The sequence below is a fragment of the Diadema antillarum genome, unplaced genomic scaffold (assembly GCF_040938485.1).
Source record: "Diadema antillarum isolate AM-2024a unplaced genomic scaffold, OU_Dant_1.0 seq00000271_RagTag, whole genome shotgun sequence".
Classification (NCBI taxonomy): Eukaryota; Metazoa; Echinodermata; class Echinoidea; order Diadematoida; family Diadematidae; genus Diadema; species Diadema antillarum.
In genome coordinates this window covers 295,295-315,262 of record NW_027271306.1, presented here as the reverse complement: position 1 = coordinate 315,262, position 19,968 = coordinate 295,295, and the positions used below count along the sequence as shown (strand labels likewise).

The following is a 19,968-nucleotide window of genomic DNA, read 5'->3' as shown; positions in this document are numbered from 1 at the left end:
CCCAATTTATCAAAAAAAAAAAGAGAAGAAGATAAGAACCAAACGTGATGATGACGCGAAATATACAAAAATTTTCGGCTCGCTCGCTGCGCTCGCTCGCCAATATTTATCTAAATTTATTACATTTAAATCACCCTCAAAAGACCCCTTTTAAGTGCTTGAAAAAGCATATGTGAACCTTTTTTCTAAAAGTCCCTACCGGGATGGGGTTGAGGTTGAACACTTTTTCAGAAATTAGGGGCGCAATTTTCGCGCTTGCCCCGGGCGCCGTTTTCCCTAGATACGCCACTGGGTATAGCTTCAGGGCGGTACGCAGTTTCCTTCATGTAGTTACTTTTTTTTTCTCCTTACGTGAACGACATCTCCCTAATCTCGATCTAGGTTACTCAAACTCGACAACGAACGTTACACTTACCCAGTGATAAAAACTACCTGCCTGCCACCACTCTCCCACTTCCTTTACGTGTTAGACAACCTATTCCTAGACCTTCCCCTAAAATGTAATCTCCATCACCCACCCCCCCCCCCCCCAAAAAAAAACAAACACCCTACACACCCCTCATATAAAAACACATCATTTAGGACCATCGATACACACAAAGCACACGCACGCACACAAAACCACCATTAATACAAATCAAGTCTGTCAACATTTTAGTCAAGACTGACTTTATCACCACACCCCAATCCCCCCCCCCCCCCATGGAAAAAAAAAAAACAATTTGAGTAAACACATTCAATCAATGTACACATATAATGAAAGAAGACATCAATTCTATGAAATCTTCTGTGGAGTTTGCAAGGAAAAACAAAACAACCCCTCCCGTATTAAAAAAAAAAAAAAGGAGAGTGATCTTGAAGCCTCGAAACTTGGCTATTGTCTTCACGATCAATCTGTCATATCATCCTCTTGACAAGGTTGGATCTTATTTTCTTCTTCTTCTTTTTTTGTGCCGTTGAATCATTATTTCTCAACGACTGAAATAAGGTCGCGAAAAGGGCGTTATAACTGGGCGACGCGGGAGGGGAGGACTGCTTACAGCGTTGTCATGACTACGCAGTTGAAGAAGCAGCAGCATAGGGTCTTATTCAAAAATGTAAAGTAACTGTGAATCATTATGAATAATGAACAAAATAACATGCTTTTATCATATCGAGGTGAAGTGACCCTATAAAAAGAGAGTAAGAGAGAGAAATAAAGAGAGACGGGGACAGAGAGGGAAAAGATGACAATGAATAACAAATTCATTGTCTGAAATGACGCAGGAAGTTTGCCTTGGAACTTGAGTACTCAGTATTTACTTAACCTAAATCTCCTTCACTTTTGCTCTTTTTTCTCCTAGAGATGTAAACGCCCCATTAGTTGCTATACATTGCAAGTACATTCAGGCCTCTTTGATTTAGGTCTTGGTCTTGATTCATGTACAGTTTTCATGTGGATTCTGAACGAGCGCATATCATAACAAAAGACTTTGAATTTCCTTGGTGTGATCTCTCTGCCAAAGCACGCAGGAATATGCATTGCTTTGGCTGCAATGCATATGAGATCACATTACATGGTAAGTACAATTTTATACTATACACTGACACGATTATTCGTCATTATAAAAATAAAAAACAATGAAGACAAACCAGAAAACATCATGTAAAACAAAACATTGCAATACAAAAAAATAACCACGACAGCTGTTCCTAAACTTAAATCCCAACTGAGAGCTCAACAGTTACGATACCATGTCGCAGTTGTACACAATGCACATGGGTGACTCATCACGAACTCGACTCACGAATGTTTCAATTTAAAGGGAATTTAAAGGGAAGCTGTCCTGCTTTTGTGTAGGAATTTAAGTAAAGTAAAACGGGCGAAACTGTAAAATTTAATACAACAAAACAAAACAAAAAACTTCTTGAAATATTCATGCTATATCTTCCCGAAAAAAAAAAGTTCGATATCACTGATTGTAATTACACAAATAATATTGCAATATATGATGTAAAAGGCAATAATGTCTTCACAACCACCCCATTTCCTGTTTCCCCTGCTATTCATTATTCGAACGGGAAGTGAAAACGAAATCTAACATCTAATCTACTATCTGTGATCAAAGCTATTAGTGATTCATGAACATAAGTAAATTTTAAGTTGCACGACTTTCTTTTTATAGCGATTCTTGTCGTTGTTCACATCGCTAGGTTGTAATATTCGGACTTTTGTGTATAGGGCCTACATCTTTTGCGCAAAAATATCAATGTGATGCGTTGACATCCCTTCGTCTAAATGTCACCCGCCATACACTGAGATTATGTTTTGCTTGTTTGATTGTATTTTTGTTTGTCTTTGCCTTTGTTTGTTTGTTATATAAATGGATTTTAGTGACAGGTCATAATGTTAAATGTAACACAAACAGATGATCAGCTGTTGGTTGTGATCCGGATCATAATCCAGGATCATTTTGAATGATATTTGTGACCATGCGATGACCTTAGCGGAGGTTTATGGTCTCCAAAGTTAGTATAATTATGTGCTTCGCGAACGATTTTTCTGTACTACTGTATATGGGTGGTTTTTCTTGCCGTCATGATGACCTCTTCCTGATTCTGCGAGCTTTGAAAAAACGACTTCTTCCAAATTGCAGTTCCGAGTGTAAACCGAATGTTTTCCAAAGAAATGATGCTAACTTTTTGGAGAACACCACCCTCATCAGTCTCAAGTGCTTCTATATACATCAAGAATAATTCTCATGATAAAGCAAGAGTTCATTATTACGTCCTTTATAGGGATGGAAATCTTAATAGCAAAAAGGAGCTGGGGCAAGGAAGGGGTCATAATGAAAGAATCGCGGTAGAGAGCAGCGTAGGATTCGCATCTATACCGCTTCAGAGGACAAGATGTTCCAAGGAGGTAACGTTCCACATAATGTTATCTTTAAAAAAAAAAATGCTTGTCAGCTAGCGATCTGAAGTTTGATGCAGCTTCAGTTTCAGTGGTAAGTTTTGTTTAAAGGGGGAGCTCGTCTTTTTTTAAGTTGCTATTTTCATCTTCATCTTTACACAGCATAACGCGAGCATACGTCACGAGTTTAAAAACTGACTCATATTTCCATCTTCATCTTCACAGAAAATAACCTGATCAGAATGTCACGAGTTTGAAAAACTGATGTTCTCTAGTTGTTGATGCAGAAGATCCACATGAACAGGAAACTTTGCGGGGATCAGAAATGTTTCTCGTTTTCTGTCGCGCATGCGCATGCGCACACACAAACATCATACACATTATTTTCTCCCTTTTGTTTACATCTCACACTACCTACACGATTCTGATCCATAATCGAACAAGGTATCACCAATATTCTGTTGTCATCTAACGCGGTTACGTTTACCCAGGGAGGTGAGTTTGTCTCACCTCCCTGGTTTACCGCAGTCATACCGTGACCCTGGGTCATACTTCAAGGTACATGCTATGTGCTGACAAACTTCTAATCTGATTATCGAAGCGATGACATCATTGGTTGGCGCGTGACAGTGCCCCAAAAGACTGCCAGCGAAGGTTTCTGCAAAAGCGATCACGACACTCTCCTACGCTCGTTTTCACGCTCGGGGACACACAAACACTGGTCCGACCGAAATGAGCCAAATTCAAGGCGAAGAATCTGATTAGGACGTCACTCCATTGGAGGGCAAATACGAGACGACAGACGGGAACACACACTAATACAAGTTATTGCAAACCTTCAAGATCGCATGGGCTTAGTTGTCCGGCAAAAACCCGCAGACGTTGCGGTATCAAAACATTCAGAGCGGAATATCTTCATCAAGGAGTGCCTATAGGCCCCTATCTCTTTTCTCTATTCCACTACATCGTGACGTAAATACACTGTTATCTAATTTCACTTCTTATATCTCATCAGAATAGCTCAATCTTCATAATTTTACTGTTTTTCCTTCTATATTTTACCTTATTTCTGTCATCCTATTTATTTTTTCACTCAAATTTAGATTAGATTATGCCAACCAATATCATGATAATCAATATCAAATGTGGGAAATCATTATGAATTTTCAATCTTCTTACATAACTTCAAGATATTATTACAAGTCCAAGCCCCCCCCCCCAAAAAAAAGAATAAATACATAAATAAAAATATATGGACCAGCTCCATTACCTACCAGCGGATTTGGCTTTAAATGTGACATTTGCTATCGTAATCGTTTACACTGTATGTAGGCCTGTAAATATCAAATATCATTCCCTGGCGCGGTGGGTAACGTTTGGGGTGAACGGAGGTGGACGCTTGGAAAGCAGGATTTCGAAAATGCATCATCAGCATCATAAAATTCATGACACATCACTGTAAAAACACAAGTTCACCCAAATTATGTGTTGGTTGAGTGCATGATTCAGGACCCCCCCCCCCCCCTGCATGAATGCTGCAATACTATATTAGAACACATGAGTGAAAGTTTGAGGAAAATCCGACAATTAGCAGATTTAGTTTTAGTGCCGCTATAGGGATCTGGGTGAGAAGACTACAACAGTTTGTCACAACTGCAGGACAACGATAATAAGAAAATGATGCACAAAATTCAAAATATTTCCATATTTCTAAAAAGAATAGCATTTGACTTTGACTTTTTAAACGGCTTTTCTTTGCCCCTTGTTTTGTCTTATTTGGCTGACTCAGAACGTGCTATCTCTCGCCTCATTGCCGAACAAACTGATGATTATTTCACAATCACTGCACAAGGTAATGATCCTATAGCCAGCACTGAAGCCCTTACTCATCACTCGCATCTAATGACGTCTTTATGACGTCATTGGGTATGACATTGGACTATCCCCATTAACATCTGTCAACGGTCGGCGGTGTAGGTACACCCAGTACTTCCTATACATTGTAGGTGGAAGTCCTGCCCTTCCACAATGTGTGAAGTGACTGCTTGGAAGAGAGAGAGAGAAAGAAAGAATTAAAAGTCTTCAAAGTTCACAAGAGGGGAAGAAATGTCTTGGTGGAAATTAGCACCAGATTGATAATCTTGCGTTGGACATCGTCCTACTTAAAGCCCGGTCGCACAGTGCTTTACGGCTTAATCACGGCCAAAACCCGTCAAAAAGTGGTCTCCCGTGAAGCAGACGATGTTGTTCGCGTTGATGTCGAGTTTAAGACGAGTTTAAGAATTTATAGACGTGACAGGACGCGGGGAAAAATCGGAACGGCGTCGGACGCGGCAAAGAGTTTTGAACTGCTCAAAATATTAGCCCGCGGACAACCACGGGCGGCACACGTAGTAAAGACGTGCAACACACGTGAAACACACGTGATAATCCGTGTTCCGGCAGTGATTAAAACTTGGGGAGACGCGGTAAGACGCGAAAGTTAAGCGGTCTGTCACGGGCAGAGCACGGTCATCGGACGCGTGTTACGCGTTGGTATCACGGGAAATAGCGTGTGTTTAGCGGCATATCACTGACAAATGGATTTTTCCGCGTACATACACGTGGCTGGACGTGGTTAGCCGTGCTTAGGCAGTGCTTCAGCAGTGGAACAGCCGCCGACGGCCATACCCCGTACAAAGCACGGCCAAACAAAATTGACCAAAAATTACCACTTACGAACACGTCCACCAGATTTTCATAACTTTTTGTACGTGATTTAGACGTGGAGTGCTGTGTGACCGCGCCTTTAGGGGGAGGGATACTGTATACACATTGTACACAATATCCCTCCCCTTGTTGAAAGAAAAAGAAAAGTCAAGCAGTCTAGAGGGAGCGTGGAGTGTGAAATCAGGAAAGCCAAAGATCAAGACGTGAAATTGGGGAGGCCCTTTACACAACAATATCAAGGCAGAACATTATAAAGACAACATGCAGATAACAGAGTTCAATGTTCACAGTGCACTTGACGATGTCCAACTACTTTTTTTTCCAAAGTTCAAGTCCATCTTGGTCAGTCCTTTGTTTTCTCCTATGATCCAACATTAATTTATTTACATGATACACTCACAGTTTTCGTGTTGTCAAATCTCACTCGCGTAATCGGAGTCGGGGGCAGTCCATTTATATTCATTCACTGAAGTTCCCTGTTTGTCATTGATGTTTTGCCGTCGCGTCACTGGTCGTGGTCAATGTGGGAAATCTTCCGTGTTGTTCATACTATAGTCGCTCTCGTGTCACACTGCATGGTCGTCGGATCATTGATGTTTACAGCTTCTGAAATCGCGCTTGGGTCCCGTGCACATATGTCGAATCATTTTCCCCTCTTTGGAATCAAAATAGTCTGTCGCGGTTGTCCTGATGTCTCGTGCATGGTGGTCGTCACTCCGATACGGTGCACGCTGTCTCTCACTGTCGTCATCTCAGTCCAATGTCGTGATTTCTCTTTGCAGTCTGGCCATGCTGCATGTGTTCGATGCTCGGGCCATGGATGAAATCCGAATCCACTCTAATTTCTCAGTTCAGTTGCATTTTTTGTCGATCTGGCCATGCTGCACGTTTTCTCTCATCAGTGCTCGGGCCGTGGATCGCTGGTGGCTGGTCCACTCAGCGATGTTCAATCGCAAGTTCTGTCGGCTTTTTATCATTATCCTGGTCAATGGTCTGGCCATGCTGCATGCTGCTGATGCTCGGGCCGTGGACGACATGTCCACTCGGCAATGCGTGATGATCGCTTGATTCACAAAGTCTCTTGCCTGTCGATGTCGTAATCGTTGTTCATGTTCATGGTCACTGTTGTCCTCTGGAGCTCGGAGTTTGGCTCAGATTTATTGTGGTCACTTCCTCCATTATCAGTTTCTTGGCTCGCCATGCTCGTATGCAGTCTTTTCGTTCACAGTCGATCAGCAGTCGATATCGGGTTCTGGTGCATGGGCCATGGTCAGTGTCTCTGTAGCTCGGAGTTTAATCTATCTCATGTCCTAGTCGATCTCAATGTCGATCTCCTCCCCTTCCTCCATGTTGGAGGGGGCTGCTGTAGCTGTGCACTCAGCGTTCTACATGCTCGTCGCCATTTTTGTGTACGTAGGAACGGAGATGACTATCTGGAGAGAGACATGAACACGACTTGCTTTGTGCAGGTCTGAGATGCAATCTGTTTGTTGCAGCCAGTTTGGCCGATTATATAACACAATCCAATACAAGTATTTACAGTCATGGGATGAAGAGGGTGGGTGGCAGAGGAAGTGAGATGCAGGTGGTGATGTTTATGTGAGGTAATGAGGCATGGTGGTGGCTGGAGAAAGGAGTGTCGGATTGACCGTGAGAAAGACAGGAAAGAGTGACCAAAGCAGTGATGGTGGAATGATATGCATGAGCATGAGATGGTACAATTTCTTGTACTGTATACACATTTATGTACACAATAGCGGGAAGAGGTAGAAAATATAGAGCGACTAATTTTCCACATTGTCTACAGATCCTTGAGCTGTATAATACTAGTACTATGTAGTTTAAATCTCTGTTCGGGTTTGAATTCGCTCTGCCGTCCTCTCTCGCAACTACAAATATTACTAGTACCATATGTCTACTACTAATTTCATTACGTGCAAGGCTCTCTGTGTTTTAAAAAAATCCATGTCTATAGTAGCCAAATGACAGCTTATTTTTCCTTTTTGGGTTTTTTTAATAACTTTATCAGAACTGTAAAAAGCAGATGTTGTCTTAATATGCCCACGAAATGATCATCATTCATTCAGCTCCGAAGACACACCAGACGCGCAACGCAACATCTCGAGTACAAGACAGTGAATTGACGATTTTGTAGAATGTTTTACCTGCCGTGGGCCTCGGTGTAGTCCCGATTCGCGCGCCTTTTCCAATCTAATAATATCGCAGAGGAAACACAATTTGTTTAGAGGGCTTACTTCAACGCCTACGGTACCAACTCGTGCCATGTATCAAATACAAATTGGGAATATTCCACCATAAGGCAAGTAGAGGGTTTATATGATCTACACCATGTGTTACTCCACCATGGTCTTTGAACATTATGTATTTAATACGCTATGGGATTTTTGATCGGTATACTCTTTCCGACATAATGTGCGGGTTTGATCATAAGACGTACGCCGGGACAATAAGGACTGCTAACGCGATAACAACGGGCAGTCGGCCATGTTTTTTTTCCATGTTTGTTTGTTTGGTTGTTTGGTTGGTTGTTTGTTTTTAGAGAGCGAGGTTAACTCTTGTAGAAAGTGCCCTCATCACGTCCCAACATCTCGGGTTTGTTATTAATCGTGAATTTATTCATTACGCAAAGAGAGGCGAGGACACGAATGGGCCTCCCTGATGTGCCGATTTTGACTCTGAACGTGTGAAAACAGGAAGGTACATCTAAATTCATAAACCAGTGAGGGCTTTCCTTTTTTTCCCCGGGTGACGAGATGGTACGATCGCATATCTGATCCTGAGAAGGTAAAAACAACAACAATACGCCTATGAACACACGCAAACAAACACGAGCTCAAGAACGAACAGGAACAGAAAAAAACAGCATGTCAATAAGTTCTCTAGTTTTGGTGAGCACAGTTTGAATGATCGCCTTGATTTCTCAAACATGACAGGTCCATGGTTAAACCTTTTGAGGTCAGTAGGTCACTGGCGTTAATTAGGTGACGTGAGAAGAAAAAAAACACTGTGTAACACTCCGATATCCGAACTGGGAAACGCAGAATACATGTCAAGGTGCTACCATGGAGCTACTACTGGTTCAACCAACACGAGTGTCAAACTATACTGTAGGCCCATCACTGAGGACTTTCCGGTGAAACCCTGTGCTTGCGAGGGAAAAAAAAGTCTTGGTGTCGATATATCGTTCATTCACTCATTATAAAGGCTTACTTCACTTCAGAGAGAATTGATACACTTTCTAGTTGTGTTTCATGATAACCGTGACCTGCCTTGTTACACTTGACCCCCTGATGTTACAGTGGTCAACATCATGACCTCCAGCCCATGTTTACGTCTGTGGACCTCAGACCGAAGGCCTCGCGAGCCATTCCCCACGGATCATATGGACTCTTTAACCTGTGTCACCGTCGCGCTCTACCGTCCCAAATACAACTGTAATTCCTACACTTAAAGAAGAAATCCACCCCAAAACATATAAACTCTAAAAGGAGAGGGGGAAATCCCTTCAGAACGTTCCAGAAATGGCAAAAATCGGATAAGAAACAAGGAAGTTATGACATTCTGAAATTTCAGAGTTTTTCGGGTAGCACTTCTTGACCAGTCGTTATGAATATTCAAGTCAGCAAGTTGATGATGTCATGCTCTCACAATTTCTTATTCATTTCATACACAGAAATGATAAAAAATATCGTATTTCAGCTGTATAATTATACAACTCAAGATAAAAAAGAACAAATGTTAACTCTGATATAGTTTAGTATGGGAACATGCTTTTACCTGCATTAGCTAAAGAAAACAATTTTTCTGAATTTCCCAACATACACAAATAATTGTGAGGGCATGACATCATCAACTGGCTCATCTGAATATTCATAATGACTGGTCAAGAAAAGATTTCAGAAAAAAAATGTGAAATTTCAAAATGTTATATCTTCCTTATTTCTTATCCAGTTTTTGTCATTTTTTAAACTTTCTGAAGGGATTTTTTATCTCTCCTAATAGAGTTTTTTCTGGGGGTGGATTTCCTCTTTAAGCACTTTCAGACACATGCACATTTCATGTAATACTTGTCAGATCATGAACCAATAGACCTTCACACCAAGGAGGTATTAGTACATAGTGTACGTACCTCCCTGTTCAGACCAAGTAGGTACACGTGCTTGGCGAGCCTAGCACCTCTTTGGTCATACACGTGTACTGACACATACCCGGACGCGGTACATGTATACATTTGTACATACACATTGTCGCAAGGTGTATAAACCCATATATTACACCAGGGCTCCCTATACCCACCCCCTGACTACACGAAAGGATACACTAAACACGCGCAAGCCCAAGGCAAAACACAACAGGTGCAAGATACGACGCTTCCGGTCAGTGTCGACAGCTGTCGACTTGCAAATCAATTGTTCACACGTCGTTCTAACTTCTGTGACAATAATTGTCCCCTTGAGAGACCATGGTAAGGAAACGGCAGTATTTCACGGACACAGCACTTTGAAAAGAAACATTTGTACAACCTCCGATTGGAAAATACTTGTTTGCCACACTATTGTAAACAGATTAAACTGAATCGTGCTCGGGCTTCGTGATCGTGTATTGAAGAAGGAAGGTGATGAAAAGATCGACAGAAAAAAGAATGTACGAAAGAAGACGAAAAGGACGAAGAGACAGAAAGGGGAGGAAATACGAAAAAGAACAGACTCAGAGGAAAAAGATCGAAGGAAGAGATAGAGAAAAAAAGAAAAAAAGGAAGACCACTGAGGAGGAGAAAAAGATAGGTGTTGAGAGCATACTGAGAGTGATGAAGAATACTTTACCCATCCGATGGCGTCTCGTTCGTCACGTAATGGCAAAATTATACCAATCACAATTGAATGGAAAGAAATCATTGCTCCTCGCTCCATGCAGGCAACTCGCCAACAAAAACAACGTATGCAACAGCCACTTGATCGCCACAAAGAGATTTGCAGAACACCGTCATCTCTTTGTTATTGTCGAATATATTGTCGAATAATGTGTTGCCATGGTGACATCATTATTTTTTATGAAATTTATGGTTAACTTTTTGGTTACAATAGATACGTAGGACCACCATGGTATTATCGTTTGTTTGATTATAGTATGTTCATAAAATGTCAGTGTATAGTGTGTTATTGTGTGATTGTATGTATGGGGTTCAGCGGAACATTGCACCTGTCCACGTATGTTATACTTAGTGTAAATGTCATTGTTTTGTTATCAGTTATGATTGTATGTGCAGGGCCCCCAGGAAGAACAGTACAATTGCACCTACCTGCTAATGAGGCTACCCTGTTGAAATAAGACTAAGTAAATGAATGAATAAATGAATAAATAAATAATAATGTCAAATCAAACCATGGAGGTGATCGGTAAAAGCTCAGATGTTTCATCAAAATCAGACCTACATTGATAAAGTTTTAATATTGTAAAGTGCTTTCATAAAGTAAGTGAATTCCAATATGAATTTCAAAAAAAGACATGTAATTTTCTCATCAAGTTAATGTTGTGTTGCAAACTTTCATGCGTCGAATGCTCTAGTTGTTTTGCTGAATTACAAAAGAGAGAACAAAAAAAAAATATATGTATGATATTTTTGCACACAAACTACTAGTGGGGGAGTTGTGAGTTTATTGATAATGATGACAAAGTCACGTTGATTTGTTAATCTGTAATTTGTATGAGTGGTTTCAACTGATATCACTACTTGATAAAATGTACAACTGTAAATTCATAAATGTTTTTGATATTGATGAAGCCAACGTCTATACCATTCGATTCACCTGATTTTGGTCTATGTATCACAGGAAAACTTGAACATATTATGGTGGAATTATTCGTTATTGTGTCAGCCCTGTACCCATTTCAAAACAACTACCCCCACAACATTATTTTCTTCAATGGTGCATTTACATAAGTTCATCAGACTTAACCACCATTCATCTGTAGACATCTATAATACTCCACGTTTGAAGACGGTGTAATCTTTTCAAACTTTGCCAAGGAAACTTAGCCTACGTTTCGCTCACTTTTGACGTACTTTACATGTTGGACCTACCGTCACGGAAACCTCAAATACAAATAAGGAAGAAAATCGCAGAAATGTAGCGTGGTCCATATATTTCGTGGGCAGTGTAAAGTTCATTCATCACTAAGGTGACTTTTTTTTTTTACCTGGTTGCGTGGAGCTCTCTATAATAATACGAATTGACAAACACGTTGAAGGGAGCGTATTCAATGCACCAATGGCTGAAGTAGAACATATAAAGGAGAAAGAAAAATACACCTGATCCTTATTTTGTCTCCGTTTAATTGGGGTCAGCACAGACTGGCTAGCGGCCAGAACTAACACTCGTGTTGACCACGGAGGCCAGACGGGCAGAGCGCCGACATAAAAACCCCAACTGCGCCTTCCTTCCATTTATTTATGCTGGCCTCATTTGACCTGCCATGTTAGAAAAATATATATACGTATATATAAAGGCCTATAAATGGCTGCGTCACATCGATCATCCTTGCACGGTTCCATCGCACTTTCTCACGGTCAGGCCATAGCCAGGCGACTGCACCCATTCGGACTTTGGATGTTCTTTTGCTCATCTGTTAAGAATGGGCCCCTATCAAAAGCCAAATATAACTGCACCCGACGTAAACCAAGTCGAGCTCAAGCCAATCGGCTATAAAAAGTTTGGAATTCGCTCTTATACAATTGTAATTTAGTCCAATCTAATATCATATAAGCCTATAAGGTTTTTGTTAGTAATTTGAAAGTGAAAAAAATCAGAACTTCAAATCATTGAATTACTGATAAAAGTTGGACACATTTACACAAACGTTTAAGATGTAAATTGTGAAAGTTTAAAGTGTATTCTAAAGCCAAATCGGCAACTCTGTATGATACTGCTCTTGAGCAGCTCATTGATTCTGATTTTCCTTTTTCTCAAATACATTTTTTTTTTTTTACAGACAGCTTTTGTCCCCCGAGGAGACACTTAAAAACGTATTTCTCTGATTATATTGCAGGTACAAGTTTGAGGAATGTTTTCCTCATAACAATCTTGATAATTCGTGATATATATATATATATATATATATATATATATATATGTTATAGAGCCTATATCAACTGAATTGGACAACAGCTCCACGGCATGATCACACAGGGTTAACAATTGTAAAAAAATGTACAATTCATAACGTAATGTGTCCGATTTTCCCCTAATTTTCACTGATCTATACTTCTCTGATTTTTCTGTTTTCATGCAAAACAAAGTTAGGAAGGATTTCTCTTTTGATCTCTCTTTTGCTTTCTCGATTTCCATAAGAGAACACTCCACGTGTGGAGACTATTTCTTTTTTTATGACAAACTAGAAGACTGGATAACAGTCTATGAACCACTTAAAAATACGCTTTTTCTAAGCTTTCCCCCCGCTCCACCCGTTGGGAACATTACCTATTTGCCTGGCCGGTGTGTAAACCGCATCATTTTAGTTGGTGTATATTATTCTACATCAAATACCCAATGTATAAATGACGTAAAATAAACATTCCAGGCAGCTTACGTCTCTCTCCCTCTCTAAAACTCAAGAAAAAAAGCTGGGAATTGATCGAATGAGCTGTGTGAAGTTGTCTTGTCAATAGTTAGCGAACATTATATTCGCCGGAGGCTGACATATGATTTGTGTGGAGTGCCTTGGCCCTCCCCCATCCCTCCCTCCCCCCCCCCGCAAAAAAAAGAAAAGAAATGGAGACGTTTTACTGTTCTGTTTTCTTCTCCGCGGTCGATAACCTTACTAAAAACAATTTCCTCAGATAGTCATGATCGAGCCAATGGTGACACAAATCAATGGATCACAAAATTATCAAATCGTCAAATTACAAACCAAAATCATAGGCAGAAGTATTCTAAATCTGCATGGTTTTGTAAGATTTTCTGTACCCAAGACTTGGGAGAGTTGTTAAACTATATGGCATAATCGCTTTTCATGACTGGCATATTTCGATGAATACTACTGTTAGGCAAAAAAAAAAAAAAAAATCAAAATCAAAACAAAAAGACATCAAACTTCCAAATTCCAGAACGTCGTTACTTTTGTCCGAATTGAAGTAAATTTGCCATGCTCCTCAATATGTTTAAGTCTCCGCATCAAAGTCAACTTTTACACGGAGTGGCTTTTTTGTCAGATATAATCGAATATTAGATTAACAAAAAGAAATTAAACTTATAAAGTCCATTCAAAAATTCTACAACTTCCGTACTTTATGTCATATTATAAGGAAATGTGTACGTTTCATTTTGTTTGACTATTCTCTTCATCTCTTGTAAAAAGGCTCGGATGCATTATGAAAGTATGTTCTCTAGCTAGGAGAGAAACATTCGTATAGGAAGTGGAATTAGAAACCATCTCCCGGATATAACTGTCAAGCACAGACACGATTCGTGGTGTCATGGTCATCGCCGGATGGCAAGCATATTTTGTAGTCCCTTTTTTTCGTTTTTTTTTTTTTTTTTTTGGTCGCGATGCACATGGGTCAACATGTGCTCGGTCGACAGGTATGTGACCAGATAATTTGTGAGGGTCAACTCCAGGGTGTGTGGGTCAATTCCAAGATTGTGTGATTTGCGCGCTCGTCGTGCCAGCACTTGTAATGGTTATAGAAGAGTGTCGTTGCTGATTCGTCAACATTATCCTTCGAGCGATTAAACTCGGACATTTTATACAAAATGGAGAGGGTTCCCTGGAGTTCTGTTGAGTTTTATTCCTGAATAGGAAAAAGTACAATGCGTTTGCGAAGAGTGTGGTTGTACTCTTGTGATCGGTTAACTGACGAGGAATGTAAAAAGAAAAAAACATCTTTGATACACTAGACATGTTCAATGAGGTACAGAGATTATCCCGAACGAAATAACAACAAACTAAAGTTGAGGCATATGTAAACACATGCATTCATGCTACCTCACTGCTTGGAACAAAGATGACAGAATCTATACACCCTAAAGCCAGGAGGGAAACTGAGAAACGATTAAAAATATATACATCGACCTCTTTTAAAAAATTAATTCGAAAAGTTGGAATGCCAACTGGGATTGCTGAGTCTCATCTCACAACACAAAAAGTCCAGTAAATATCTTGCTTGACTTCATCGTGCATAAAAATAGTGCTGGGCAGAATATTTGTACATGTCAGATGATAATGAGCAAAATTTACGCTCGTAATGTGTAGCAATGACGTATCGTAAGATTATTCACTCCATGTGCAGTGCTCGGCTAATTGGTGACAAAAGCAATGACAGTAATAAGAGTACTGACCTTACAAAAATGGAATTGCATTATCCACGGTGGGAACACTGTAATATGTGTAATTTTTACATTCAAATGATACGAAGTATATGAACAGTAAGTTATATAGGCTATTAGCTAAGTAGTGTATCAATTTTAGATCAGGGAATTCAGACACCGATAATCAGGATGTATATCCTTGTCCTTGATGGACAAAGTTTGGTCTGATGGACAAAGTTTGGTCTCTTCGTTTTTACCGCCGTTTTCAAACGATGACTCCAATTGAATACTTCTGTTCCTACACCTCTTTTAGTGCTTTTATTTGATTTCCATTCAAATCTTCACACACAAATCATGCGTGCATAACATTATATGTAAGTATATTGGGCATATTCTATATAAGTTATTAGTTATGTATATTATATACACACAATGAACATACACATACGAACTCTCCCGCCATATATATTCACGTACATATATACATACAAACACACACGCACACACACAACACATACACGCACTACACATTGCACACCAAACGTTGGTGCCAGACTGTAGTAAGAACAGAAAGCTGTACCACCCTTCTTAGAATGAGAACAAATTAATGTGACAAGAAGAAGTGTGGGCATGTAAACATCCTTCTTTCCGCCTTTTCTATAAAACCATCCTTGATACATTCGGATTAAAGTGTCACATTCTTACTACTTAAATCTCGTCTCCTGTTGCTGATACTCATTCGGCCCATACAACAAATGTAAGTTATGATTCCCTTGCGATTCCCTGTTTTGTTGTGTTTTGTTTTGTATTGTTTTGTATTGTTTTTTACATGAAGCAGTCGAAAGAAAACTATACGAAACGCGCTTCAGGGCACCTCATCGAAAGGTCACGCGGAACCCAGAGATGTTATCATAGGCAGGAGAGTGTTAATATCTGGGCCCCGTCTTATAAAGACTTGTGATTGATTCAAATCTATCACAACTTTACGATTGAATGCAAATCCATCTTATAAAAAGTTGTGATTGAAATTAAGACGGAGAACTGCAATCAATCAATCACAGGTTGCGATTGATTGCAGCTTTCAAGAGATTTGCGATTGATTTCTATCACAATTTTTACAAAGACAGGGCCCTGGGTACATCTCCAATTTTGTCGACTGAATTGAAACATTCAAATACAGAGACAACAAGCAATGTCTTCTGTCACTGATAGATGACGAATCACCCGATTTCCTTTTCTTATAGTATAATACCTTATGCATAATCTAATCCTGGGGTTATCGACTTTGGCAACATTTTTAAAATATAGGCCTACTACATGTGATTGCTAAATTGAAAATTATCTACATGACTGCACAGACTATACCAAGCAAAAAGGAGGTAAGTAAGCCTACGTTGTTGATTTTTTAAGTGGAAATAGATAAACTATTGAATTGAATTGAATTGAATTGAATTGAATTGAATTGAATTGAATTGAATTGAAACACGTGGTCCCCAGCCCTGGATCCAAGCTTACCTGGGTAGAATTCCGGTGGTACCGGCGAAGTCCCGGTAGGCCTGCTGGAGCTGGGCGAGGGGAAGGTGGTCGGGTGTCTGGATGAAGAGGAGGAAGAACACGGCGACGGTGAGGGAGATGAGGAGGACAATGCGACGTCCAGTTCGAACCAGCATGTTGACCTGATTATCGACGGTTACACCGGAAGGAGGAGACCCGACGAAAACGGAGGGCGACGCCGTGGTGGCTGAGTAGCGTGGATCTCTCCTCTGCGCTACGTCAGGTGTGTTTCCATCATGGGTTGTTCCCTTCGCGTGACAAATCAAAAAGACGCCTGGCAATAATATTATCCACTCCACGTTATCCTTATCTCAAATCGCTATATTCCACATTGTTTTAAAATCTACAAAGCCTCTAGCGGTGAACTGGGTGCAATGATGAAATACAGAAGTCTACAATGAATCCTCGACTCTTGTCATCATTGCTCGCAGACTACCCTCGGACCTTCTCTTCAATCGCTGTGTTGCCGGGGAGTCGCATGTGATCGGTATGATATTCGTCCGAAATGTCACGCACGCACAATCTGATGGGTGAAAAAAATTGAGAAGGCACACTTCACTTTTTCTAGTGAGAGCGGCGGTGATCATGGAGACATAAGCACTCCCGTGCTGCTCCAGTCCCGCTGCGCAGCCGCACTGATTGAACTCTTCGTCTCTCGTGGCCGAAGATTTGACGAACTGTACTCGAATGTGATGTCTTGCGTTCGACTGACTAACCAAAAGGAGTCGACATACACATAAATTCGCTTAGGTTTAATTCTCACTTTGAGTTGTACCTCGATCACGTGAGCACATGCATCATGACGACAGGCAGAGATGGAGAGGGGTGGAGGGCTAGATAAAGAGAAACACTGGAAGAAGCAGCGGAGGGTGAGTGGGGTGGTGGTCTTTTCTCTGTACCGTCTAGCGTGACTCACGTGACTGACCTCTCCATTTGCCGAGACTGCTCATTGAGTGTTGCCTGTCAGCTATGAAGGAATAGTCTCCATCAACGGACCCTTGTATGTTTTGCTACTTTTTTTCCATACATTGCAATTGGCTCTTGCAAGAGCAATTTTGCCACTTTACATCATATTTAGTTGCTTGGTAAATTCTTTGAAAATCTCTGCACAACTGTTTAATCATTGCCACACGATATGGATAATTGATTCCCCTTTGCTCAGATATCACATTAGACGAAAATGATCAAACCCATCGGTATTTCTGAAAAGATGTCCTTTGGCATGAAAGTATCAGATGATCTATGTAATTTCATAAATTATCAAATGGTGTGTTACAGAGACATACCTCGTTAATTTAGATTTTTACATAATGGTGTGACAAACTATTTAAAGATCTGGACGCGTACGGTGACTTAGGTTTGTAAAAACAGTTGATATTCTGCTCTAGGAGCCAACAAGGCATGCGTTTCGAAGTGTATAGAAAACGTATTCATCTTACATACGGCAAACAAGTGTACTTCTTTTATTGGATATACATGTACTGTTTTCCGAAAGTTATCTCAAATAGCCAGGGGAAAACGGGAAAAAATATTATCCGAGACTAAAACTGTAGGCCTACCGCGCAGAACAGAGATTACGGACGTGACTGAAGTTCTTTGATCTTTCAATCTTTGCGCAGGTGCAGCTTATGTACGGGAAGGGCGTACGAATTGCAAGATGAGTTTTGAGATGTCTGCATTTAATTACCGAATAAATCAGAGTCTAAGGCTATCCTTTAAACACCTCAGAACCATAATTCATAACATACCTTAACATACCACAAAATAAAACAAAAACATCACCTTTACCAATCTCGGACGTATAATGTGCAATTAGTCTGCAGCCGATAAATCATTGCTATTTCTTCCATCTTATTATCTTTCTAACTTTTCTCTCTTTTTTCAGTGAGGATTCACAACCTTGGCATCGAGGCGTGCATCAGTAAAGCCGCGTATTTACATTCAAGCAGGAGAGCAAAATAAACTTTCGTACAGTCGACTGGTGCTGCAATTCGCACTGATCTGGGTGAGAGAAAAAAAAATGATCGTGACTGCTGAGCCAAGACGATTCTTTGTTTGATTGTTCGTCAGCGTGAGGGATGTTCAGGAGGAACATGGATTTCACCAGGCGTCGCGGCGCGACACCCAATTTATAGTCTGAGAAGTAGAACAGGATCAGAAATGTTCGGGGATGTTCCGACCCTAAATTGTTCGTTTTTTTTTTCTTTCAGTCTAAGGTTTCTTTCTCTTTCCATTTGATTTTCCACCCCCCCCCCCCCCTCTGCGTGTTATCTGCTCACGTACAATCATCGTCAAGCGCAATTAGATTCACACCTACTGAACGACATTTAATCCACCCCTATTCTTAGACCCTGTTTAATCTCACTCGTGACTCAAAGTATGGCTTTTCGAAAAGAAAGGATAGAACAAAACTCCAAATACATAACTGCTCTGGAGCAAAAAAAAAAAAGTTTGATAGGGCTTTATGATATAATTCCTTAAACGTCAAGATAGATCAAAAGCAATGATGTTGCACTATAATATGTCTAACAATACCTACAAACTGTTAAGATCAAATAATTATTAAAGGACCTATCAGATAAAATTTATTTTATTTTGCATCGTCATTTTAATCGCGTAATTAGTAGCTGAAAGTTTATAGGTTCACGACTTTCCTCTCTCAATATCCCATCCTCTCTCGAAAGAAATAAAAGGAAATTTAGATATAATAAGCCTATATGAAGGCCTTGTTTGCAAAAACCGATAAGTCCATTTTTGAAGACTTTGAAGTACGATCTCTGTCATAAAGTACAAAATAATATCTTTTAAATGATACATTGGTCATTACATAATTATATAGGTATATTTTTTGAAGTTATGGTCGAAAGAAGCAAAAATGTTCTTATTATTCTCTATATTTTTCTTGACATTTAATCGCAAATATCTCCATTTGGCAAATATGGACTTATCGGTTTTTGCAAACAAACTCTTCATATAATCAGCCGAAGCACCTTATACACTTCCCTGTTATCTCTATCATCTTCCCCATCATCATCTCCAGCACTCTACATAGATTCCCCTTCCCACTCGTTCATCCACCTCGCCTCCTCCCCCCCCCCCCCTTCAGCTTGTTTGCAATATGTTGCGTAGCTGATTGAAATGCACTTTCCACACACATAAATCTTGAATTTCTCTGCAATGTGTCTCATCATGACTTGCCAAGTACTTCTTTTTTTATTATACAGGATTGTGTGGTTACCCCTCACAACGCCAAAAGATTCATTCCCGGACGTGAGATCGGGGGATAAAATGAGAAGGAGTAAACACGTTCCCCTATGCTTTGATCCCCAGATTGGGACCGACAGGGTGTTGTTGGGTGCAGACCAAAGATGGTGCCGACCAAGTAGGGCCTACAAACGAGCTGGAATTCAGTCGACGGAGAGTTCAACACGAAAAATACGCAGTGTAAGATAGTGACACGTCTCACAGAAGTTAAAATAGAAATTG

At 40.3% G+C, this 19,968-nt stretch overlaps 1 protein-coding gene across 1 annotated transcript in view; it reads right to left on the bottom strand.

Moving 5' to 3' along the window:
• The window catches only part of LOC139729926 (alpha-N-acetylneuraminate alpha-2,8-sialyltransferase ST8SIA3-like), a 32,393-nt gene extending 15,795 nt beyond the window's left edge, over window positions 1-16,598 (bottom strand). Inside the window, exon 1 of the mRNA XM_071640843.1 lies at window positions 16,444-16,598. Within this exon, the coding sequence (XP_071496944.1) occupies window positions 16,444-16,598 (155 nt within the window). The remainder of the gene's footprint in view (window positions 1-16,443) is intronic.
• Between the last annotated feature and the right edge of the window lie 3,370 nt (window positions 16,599-19,968).